Below are 10,845 nucleotides of genomic sequence, written 5' to 3' on the forward strand. Positions count from 1 at the left end.
ATGGGTTCATTTTTTGATGGCCTATTTGGTGATATTTCTTTTAGGCGTTATCCCAGTATGAAACTTGAAGAAGGAGACATGTAAGATAAAACTTTTTTTTTCTTTAATAATATGGACAAGGTCAAGCTCTAACCTTAAAAATAGGTTATACAAGTCTTATTTCAGGATTTAATGACTATTACTAGGCTAATTAAATATTGTTCATGCCCTTTCTAATCAGTCTACGCCCCCTTTACTACAACTCTTCATTTTGTTTGTATCCTTAGGAAAATTCTGGAACATATAGGATGACTGTTATTTTGCCCCCAAAGCATCATCCATCTTTTGATGGTTGCAGTTGGTGAAGATCCATTCCAATTCCCTGTCATTTGAAATGTCCTATTTTGTTGTAAACTATCTGCCAGTTAAAGTAAAGATGATAGTTAAAGTAAATCTCCATCCAGAGATGAAGGATGGAGAGACTGACACCCAAATGCAAGTTGGATATGAGAGACCCTGTTCTTAGTCATCTGTTTTGTCCGCTTCCCTGAACTCATGTTTCTACTGAGTGCTCAGTTTTACTTGAAAAGTTTCAGAATACTCTAAAGAAACTTCATATCTTCTGGGCGATTGTTGGAAACAACAACTAGAAAGTACTACCATCTATATATTAAGATTATCAAAAATCTACAAAAAAACTGTAGTAATCTAAAGGTTTTTTTAAAAGAACTCTTTCTTATACATATAAGGTTGAAGAAATGTAAACTTGCACCCTAAATATATGTGTAGTCACGATGATACGTACAGTGGGAATGCTCTTTAAAATGTATCATGAGTACTCAATGTGTGTGTCATACATAATGTGATTCTTCCTTTAGTACTATACCAAAGGTCTACCGACATGTTCTATCCTTGATATTTGCTGTGAAGGAGGTCAATGAGAACCCCAACATTCTACCAAATATCAGTCTTGGCTTCCACATATATGACAGTTACATGAATATAAGGATGACTTCTCTGAATACCCTGAAACTTCTAACCTGCCAAAACAAGATGGTCTCCAATTTCAAATGTGGCAAGTCAAAGAATCTGATTGCTGTCATTGGTGGTCTTACCTATGAAATATCCCTTCAAATGGCTAATCTCTTAGAAATCTACAAGGTGCCTCAGGTAAAAAGATGGGCATGGCCCAGGAAGCATTTCAGGTCTTATGACATTATACCTTATTCTGAACAGGGCCATCGACTGTGGATCAAGAAATCCAAAGAATGGATCCAGGGACCGGGGGGGGGGATGATTCTCTACAAATCTGAAGGAAGGCCAAGGTTTGCAGAAAAATCTGAAATCTAAATAAAAAGGAAAAAAAACGGATTTAAAGTCTCCAATTAATTTTAAAAACTATAGTGTTATGAAAAGGAAGTTCTGTTAGATCTCACTCGTCATTTTGACTGTTGCTAGGAAACCACCACCATATTGTCAAGCATCCCAAGCCTTGGTTTCTTTAAAACAGAGAAAAGTTGGACTATAAGGACAAATCACTCATAGAGAATGCCCTGCTCCTGTTATGTCCCTTCATGGAATAAGACTTACTGGAGTCGGGAATGGCAGTGTTTTGCAACCCACACAATTAGCCCAGATGTGCACTTTTCAGACTTGTCCTGACTGCCAAGGGGGGAGGGGCAAAAGTCCTTTCAGGGCCCCCAATTTAATAACCAGAATTTGACTATGTCTTCTGGCCTTCATTTCTGTTCTGAGAAGAGCAAACAATAAAAAGTCTGAACATGTGATATGAGTGATGGAATCCAAAATCTTGCTCATTTCTCCAGCAAATATCCTTGCATCAGAGTATGTTTACACCCCAGTCATATTATTTATACGTGGCAGGATCACTTTCTGATTTTGTGCATTCTCCCTATGTGTTCCTATACATAAGAAATCACTCTTATGTATAGGATCACATAGGGAGAATGCACAAAATCAGAAAATGGTTTCAGTCTTCAGGAAAGATTAATTAATAGTTTCAGCCATCTGATTAACACACACACAACCTTTAGTGGCATAAAATATGATTAACCAAGCACATGTCTTAAGGGTGTCATTCATACTTATCTTTAGCCACAAGCAAGAACAAAACATCCCAAGGGAAAGTACTGTCTTTGCAGGGGGTGCGGTAATGTTTATCCCTTTTACAATAATAGTGTCATTCTGTCCATATCTACTCAAAAGTAAGTCCTGCTATGCTAAGTGTGTCTTACTCCTGGCTAACTGCTGACTGCATTTCAACCCGTTGTTTGGGGGTGAGAGAGATGATATTTTTATATATCTTTGAGGCACAGATGATGTGACATTATTTCTAACAAGAATTCAATGCAGAAAATGTAAAACAAACTATGCAAACACAAACTTAACCAAAAATTATGAGTATGATATAAAGGATTAAATTAAGAGACCATTCCATCAGTGTAGAACAATTCACAAAAAAAACAGGAGGCAGAACCAACCCCAAAATGTCAGGAAGGGAGGATATAGACAATTCTAACAATAACTATACAACAATTCAGGCAGAAGCTCTCTCCCTTTCAAATGAACATGTTGCTTAAAAGTATTTTCTTGCTTACACACATCATGGAGTAAGGGTCCTTGTGCTGTGGTGGCAGCTGCTGGCAATGCACAGCCAATCAGCTCTCCAAGGGCCAATCAGAAGCCTTGCTGGGCAAAAGCGCCATCTGGCTTCACCCACTGTCCTAAAATCCTTGGCGGGCATCAGGAGTGGTGTCAGTGGGCTCCGTGGCACCAACGGGCTCCATGTTGGAGACCCCTGGCTTAAAGGTTTAATTGTATGGGAAAGAATGCCATTGATACAAGCACATTTTTAAAGCATATTCTTTCAAATAACTTTGATAGTAAAAATAGCCTTGTGGGTTTATTTTGGATTTTCCCACCAGCTTTTGGGAAGTGAGAATTCCAGTACAGCATAATGTGTTCTGACAGTGTATTTTATTTTGTTTAGATTGCTTACTGTGTATTCACTCTGGTAACGAATGTTAAAACCCAGTTCTCTTCCTTCTACCGGATGGTCCCCAACGAAGAAGTGCAGTACACAGGGATGGTCCAGCTCCTTTTGCAGCTCCAGTGGACGTGGGTTGGGATCATGGCGGGAGACTATGATCTCGGAGATAAGTTTCTGCAGACCTTGGTACCTATGCTTTCCAAGAAAAACATCTGCGTAGCCCATATTGTCAAAATACCAGATGGAACTTCTGTTGTAAAAACGATGGAAATATCAACGATCTGGAAACCACTGTACTATTCCATAATAAACTCCACAGTCAAAGCATTTATTGTAAATGCAGACCGTAAAACAATTTCATTTTTTAAATTGTTGCTAATCATGAATTCGTTGTTATCAGGGATTCCGGAAACATCTGTAGCTAAGGTGTGGATTATGACAGCCCACTGGGAATTCTCTTCACTGTCACTTTATAGAGGTTTTGATATCAACGTCTTCCATGGGGCCTTATCTTTCGCCATACACTCAAATGAAATCCTAGAATTCCCTAAATTCCTTCAGTTCCTGCAACCTAATTCACCAAATGGAGACGGCTTTCTCAAAATCTTCTGGGAACAGGCATTCAACTGTGTGTTTGATGATTCCATTGAGATGCTAGAGAACAGTGATATCTGTACAGGGGAAGAAAAACTGGAGAGCCTTCCTGGAGCTTTCTTTGAAACAAGTATGACAGGCCTCAGCTACAGTGTCTACAATGCAGTTTATGCCATAGCACATGCTTTACATCACATTTATGTGTACAGGGAAAGATTGGGAGGAAAGAGAAACAGAGGAAGAGAGAGTCTTCCAAACCCTCAACACTGGCAGGTATTTCCATGCAGTTTTCTTGACATGGCTTTCGGGTTAAAGTATGATAATATTCAGTTCATCAGTACATCCAAGTCTGAGAATAGGGATGTTCAGAATGGGGAATGAAGCACTGTGTTTTATCGTATGACATTTGCTTTTTCTATGATCAGGCGAAAGTAGTTTTGTAGTCCTAAATGTTCAATTTTTTTCTTGTGTTTTAATGGAATGCTATATTCAACAAGAAAATTAATGGTGCTTTTTTCTCCTAAAATTGGAATCCTGGATTCATTGCAACCATGGAACTGGCACATGCTTAGTGAAGAACCCCTGAGATATGACTATGGATATAATTGACAAATTCCAGGAAAAACTTGGAGTTCTGCTGGAATTATAGACTATGTGATCTCCAGATTATACAGCTCAGTTCCTCAGGAGGAAATTACTACTTTGGAGGGTAGACGTTATTATTACTCATTTTCAGTCAGATCCCTGCCCTCTCCAAATCCTGTCTACCCCAGGTACCATCCTCAAAGCTCCAGGAACACCCCGAGCCAGAGTAGGAAACCCTAGATGAGGAGGAGATTCAAATCTTATAAAGTGACTGATCTCAGGCCAATTATATCTGCAATTGGACTAGTGGCATGTGATGGCAGCAGGGAGACAGGAAAAAGGGGTTTGTTTGGGATAAATGCCGGAGAGAGATGAACTCTTTGTTGGGGTCTAGTGACTTAAGACAAATACCAGCCATGTAAGTATATCATTTCCAGTGGTCAAAAGATGGGCTTATGTGGTCACTTTACCCCAGTCTTTGGGGTTCATTGGGGTAGTTTGTTAACCCAGCTCATGTAATGTATTGGGGTGGGAAAAAATACCGCATGAACTCTTTCCAAAGGAAAACCTTTTTCAGTGCTCTGAGAGATACAGTAGTTTAGGATAAACCAATGTCTCTATCTGATAAATATTTACCTCACCACAGAGAGATATTTTCTTAGGGTAGAAAATATACCCAATGCTACAAAAAGTTATTAATATGAGGTATTTTCATTTTTTTTAGATGTTTCTTTAATGTTCAGGGGCCTATGTTAGTTTTCTAATACCTTTAGGTTCAATACAGAGTGTTTGTTGTTTCGAATGATTGGAATTTAGCTAGGGGGAAATAGGTAACCCAAATGCAATATGTGTATTTTTTGGTTGTTTGAAGGTTAAGAATGGAATGAACTATTTACGTTCATTCTTACTTCTAAATATTAGAGGAACAAAAAGGACATCACTTACTTTTATCATTTAGCAAAATTAACATTTTCCTCTTTCTCTTTAGATCCATCCTTTCCTGAGAAGTATCTCATTTAACAACAGTGCTGGGGATCTGGTGTCTTTTGATGAAAATGGTGAACTAGCAGCTGGATTGGATATTGTCAACTGGGTTACTTTCCCCAATCAGTCCTTCTTAAGAGTGAAAGTAGGCAGGATGGATCCACAGGCTTTACCAGGCAATGAGTTGAGTGTTAACGTGGAGGCCATCACCTGGCACAACACCTTTAATCAGGTGGGATTGAGATGTGTGTGTGTGTAAAGTGCCGTCAAGTCGCAGCCGACCTATGGCGACCCCTTATGGGGTTTTCATGGCAAGAGACTAACAGAGGTGGTTTGCCAGTGCCTTCCTCTGCACAGCAACCCTGGTAATCCTTGGTGGTCTCCCATCCAAATACTAACCAGGTCTGACCCTGCTTAGATTCTGAGATCTGACGAGATCAGGCTAGCCTGGGCCATCCAGGTCAGGGTGGGATTGAGATATAGGTTGTCAAATAGAAATGTAAATGGTCATTATATGGCTCTTTACCGTGTGTTTTACTCAAAGCAATTCAAAAAAGGAAAGGGAGAATAAAATGGAGGCATGGCAGTACAATGCATAGAAACGGAGGAAAGACATCCACCATTCCCAACACCACACAAATCACACAAATTTAGAGGAAGAAGAAAAACTTTATGGGAAGATCAATCCTAATGGGGTGGGTGGACAGAAGGGTTTTGGAGCCGGTGTGATCCCTGCTCTGGTGTTAGTGCTACTTGCGCCAGCTAAACTGGCATGGATGCTGGCACAGGGCCACTTACACCGGTTCTGTGGAGCGGTGGGACAGCACAAGGCCTGAGGTGCCGGCACAGCCTCACTGGCAGCATTTCCCCGGTGCAAGGGCTTGTGCCAGCACCAAAGGGGGTGTTCCGGGGCATTCCTGGGGCATTCCCTAAGCGCTTTTGCCCCAGGAATGCCCTCTTTAGCTGGTGGCAACTTTCACCTGCGAAAAGGCAGGCATAGCCCCGTGAAACTTTATGGAGGAGGTTCACAGGGTTTTTACAAAATTATATTTTGCCTTCTTTTTTGGGGTTGGCAAGCCACTCAGGAGGCTGGTGCCATGCTTGGGTGCTCCCTAACTACCCCCTACTTAGGACTGCGCTGTTAAACTCCCTGGAAACTGTGCAGGTAAACTCCTTGGAAACTGGATGGAAAGGGAGATGATGCAGCAGACAGTGGAAAATGTACACATTAAGGATTGGTAAGGTCAGCTAAACCAACTTATCCCTTGTACATGTAAAGTGCTGTCTACTCACAGCCAACCTATGATGAACCCTGTAAGATTCTCAAGGCAAGACACAAAGAAAGGTAGTTTGTCATTGCCTGACTCTGAAAAGCAACCTTTTACTTCCTTGGTGGTCTCCCGCTTAGCTTTTGAGATCTGAGCTGCCAATATCTGATGCGATCAGGCCAGCTTGGGCCATCTAGGTCAGATCTCATCCCTAACACTTCTTCTTAATGTACTTTCTCCTGTCACATCTGTCTGCCATGATCAGTCCCTGGCTGGGAGGAAATTGTATCTATCGCTAGAGTATGGGGTGCTAAAGGGCAAGCAGTGGTGGAGTTTAACTAAAGGGTTGATCTTTAAATGACATTTTCGTCTAGGAAATATTATTTTCAGCTTTCAATAATTTATTTTTATAATCCATATGTTTATGCAGGGCTGGGTTGTTAATACTGGATTTTAATTAATCTCTTTCAATGTTTTCTTTTTATTATTTTTATTTTGTAAGCCTCTTCAGGCAGTTTCCTGAAGATAAATATGAATGTGACGGAGAGGGGTGAAAAAGAAAAGAAAAAAATCCCAAATATTGAAATTATCAAATATTATTACACAATGCATACAAATTAATGTAGGTGTGTAAAGTAATACAAATAACATATATTGTTTAGGCTTCACAATATGGGGTATTTTTTTTCTTTTCCTGAAGAGGCAGCATATTATTTTTCCAAAAGAAAGAAAAAAAGAAAAAGAGGGAGAGGGAGAGAGGGGGGGGGGGAGAGAGAGAGAGAGAGAGAGAGAGAGAGAGAGAAAGAAAGAGAGAAAGAAAGAGATAGTTTATCTCTCCTTGCCAGCGTGCTATACATTTTCTGTGTTTAATATAGATCTGCCTATAAACCTCTCACTTAAAAATCCCTGCACAGTAATAAAAGTTCTTCATATTTCAAGTCATGACGTCACACTATGATAGCTCTGCATTTGAAAAAGTAATGCTTGATAAACTACAGGCCCTTTCTCCTAGCTGCTTGAATTTTAAGATGATATTTCCCATCTGTGAGAGTTCACCTCCAACTGGTTAGATACCCAAAACAAAATGTTAAGGTCAAGTTCTATTTACCAGTAGCATCAATGGAAATTAATAAAGATTAGGAATTTGAATTATTATATTTAAGACAATGAATATTTTTTTTAATCTGAAAATGATCTGTGTAAAGCTTCTTTCTACCTCGGTGGCCATCAACCCCAGTGTGGTGTAGATGTTTAGAGCAGCTGACTCTAATCTGGTGAACCAGGTTTGTTTCCCCACTCCCCCATATGAAGCCTGCTGGGTGACCCTGGGCCAGTCACAGTTCTCTTAGAGCTCTCTCAGCCCTACCTACCTCACAAGGTGTCTGTTTTGGGGAGTGGAAGGGAAGGTGATTGTAAGCTGGTTTAAGACTCCTTAAAGGCAGTGAAAATTGGGGAACAAAAACCAGCTCTGCTCCTTCTTCTCCTGGCCTTGAAGAGAACCAATATTGGTATTCTTTTCATCAAGGCAGAGGAGTAATGCATTTTCTCCTAATTTTATGACTAGGTGATGCCCCTTGCTGTGTGTAATGACAACTGCCACACAGGCTACTACAAACAGATGAAGGAGGAGGAACAATTTTGTTGCTACAATTGCGTTCCTTGTCCAGAAGGGAAGATTTCTGACCAGAAAGGTAGGAGACATGAAGCAACCTCTCATAAAATACTGTGTAACAGCATTCATCATTCCTGTTTTAGCACCACTTGAGCTCTTCAAAATAACTAGGATGATGACAGCCCAGAGACTGACAGACTTCCAAAGTCCAAAATATGCAGGTTGAACATTCATTGTCTTTATTGACCATTTCAGAAAATCTTATGTGTATCTCAAAAATATCTAAGCATGTCAAAAGCCTGACAATTGGTTTAATTTAGACAGTTACTCGTAAATCTGAACGTAAATTAAGCACCTCAATTCTCAACGTTGCACCTATCACCAGAAAAGGATGGCAGTTTCTAAGGCATCCGGGTACATATTCTAAAGAAGGCAAGGCAGTTCTGTGTGGTCTGGGGTGGTGGTGGTGATTTGCCTTGGAAAGATTGGACACAAATCATTCATAAGCAAAGGTAACAAGCCAATCAAGAACAGGTATAATAGAGCCTTTTATAGAGAACTATGACTTCTGTACATTCAAACCACCCACAAGCTGGCCAATGGAGCTATATATAAAGGTTTTTTACATTGGCTATAGAAGGGAAGCATTTGGATAACTCTGTGCAATTCTGTGGTATTAAATGAATTTGGTTTTACAACACAATGGACAGGGTCAATAAGTGTTGGATAGAAAGATAAAGAAAATGGACAGTGGTGAACACCATGAGACTTCAAAGTCACCAGGTGGTGGCTGGAGATCTCCTGCTATTACAACTGATCTCCAGGTGACAGAGATCAGTTCCCCTGGAGAAAATGGCCGCTTGGCAATTGGACTCTTTGGCATTACGAAGTGTGTGGGGAGGCTTGTCGCCCAGCAAGACTCCTAGAATCATAGAGCTGGAAGGGACCCCCAAAGTCATCTAGTCCAACCCCCTGCACAATGCAGGACATTCACAACTACTCCCCCCCCACACCCCAGTGACCCCTACTCCAGGTCCTACTCCAGGCCCAGAAGATCTTGACGCACCCGTTAAATACCCCGATGGACCTATGCCATCCTACTCTGGCAAGGGGCCCAGTCCCAAAAACGATTTTGTTACACACTAACACTAGCATTAAAGTCCCTCCCCTCTCCAAACCCTGCCTTCCACAGGCTGCACCCCCAAAATCTCCAGGTATTTTCCAACCTGGAGATGGCAACCCTAGTGATGAAAGAGGGGAGGGGGCCTTAAAGAGGGACCTTCATTTGGGCCTTGATAGGCCCATTGATTACACTGCATTGTTATGAAGTTGTCCTAATGAAAGGTGAGGGGTATTCATGGCTACTAGTTAAAATGGCAACTAGTCATGATGCATATCTATTCTCTCCAGAATCAGAGGAGCATGCCGAATATATTAGGTGCTGTGGAACACAGGCAGGATGGTGCTGCTGCAGTTGTCTTGTTTGTGGGCTTCCTGGAGGTACCTGGTTGGCCGCTGTGTAACAGATTTCTGGACTTGATGGGCCTTGGTCTGATCCAGCATGGCTTTTCTTATGTTCTTATGGTTGTCTAGGAGAAATAATCGACCAGTGTTGCGTGGGGATTAGAGTGTAGCACTACAGTCTGGTAGATGCAGGTTCAAATCACCATTCTGCCATGGAAACTCACTGGATGACCTTGGGACATACACGCATCCTAACGTACCTCACAGGGTTTTTGTGAGGATAAAATGGAGAAGGGGGGAGAACAATCTAAGACACTTTGGGTCATCATTGGATGGAAAGGAGACGTGTAAACAATGTAAAGAAATAAACTAGAATACTGCTTCTTCATTTGGGTACCTGGGAGCATGAAAAACAATTGCATGAATAATATCATATGTTCTCTCTTTCAGATATGGATGACTGTTTCAAATGCCCAGAAGATCAGTATCCCAATATGAACAGAGATCAATGCCTTCCAAAAGCTCTAAACTTCCTCTCTTTCTCAGAACCTTTAGGGATCACTTTGGTGTTCTTGGCACTGTCTTGTTCTCTGATGACGTCTTTGGTGCTGGGAATTTTCATAAAGAACCAGGACACTCCCATTGTCAAAGCCAACAATCGGGAGCTTAGTTATTCTCTACTAATTTCCCTTGTGCTCTGCTTTCTTTGCTCCCTGCTATTCATTGGCAGGCCTCAGCCAGTGACCTGCTGCTTACGACAAATTGCTTTTGGCATCACCTTCTCAGTGGCTATTTCTTGCGTGTTGGCAAAAACAGTCACTGTGGTGCTGGCTTTCATGGCCACCAATCCAGGGAGCAGGTTGAGGAAATGGGCAGGGAAAAGACTCACAAACTCTATTCTTTGTTGCTCCCTCATTCAGGCCATAATTTGTGTCCTGTGGGTGTGTACTACTCCTCCATTCCCAGATCTTGACATGCGTTCTCTCTCTGCAGAAATCATAATAGAATGCAACGAAGGATCGGTACTTATGTTTTATAGTGTTCTGGGATACCTGGGATTTCTGGCTATGGTCAGCTTCACTGTGGCTTTCCTAGCGAGGAAGTTGCCAGATTCTTTCAACGAAGCCAAGTTCATCACTTTCAGCATGCTGGTCTTTTGCAGTGTTTGGTTTTCCTTTGTTCCGTCTTATCTGAGTACAAAGGGGAAATATATGGTGGCCGTGGAGATCTTTGCCATTTTGGCCTCTAGTGCAGGGTTAACAGGTTTTATTTTTTTCCCCAAATGCTATATAATCGTTGTGAGGCCTGCCTTGAACAGCAAGGGGCAACTTATGAAAAGAAAAAAGTAG

At 41.3% G+C, this 10,845-nt stretch overlaps 1 protein-coding gene across 1 annotated transcript; it reads left to right on the forward strand.

Annotated features, from left to right (window-relative positions):
* LOC130490863 (vomeronasal type-2 receptor 26-like) lies at positions 1-10,845 on the forward strand. Its single transcript, XM_056864666.1, has 5 exons — positions 1-80; positions 858-1,149; positions 5,157-5,384; positions 7,985-8,111; positions 9,947-10,845. Exons 1-5 carry the CDS (start codon positions 1-3, stop codon positions 10,843-10,845), a joined length of 1,626 nt encoding a protein of 541 aa, XP_056720644.1.

The sequence above is a fragment of the Euleptes europaea genome, chromosome 18 (assembly GCF_029931775.1).
Source record: "Euleptes europaea isolate rEulEur1 chromosome 18, rEulEur1.hap1, whole genome shotgun sequence".
NCBI lineage: Eukaryota > Metazoa > Chordata > Lepidosauria > Squamata > Sphaerodactylidae > Euleptes > Euleptes europaea.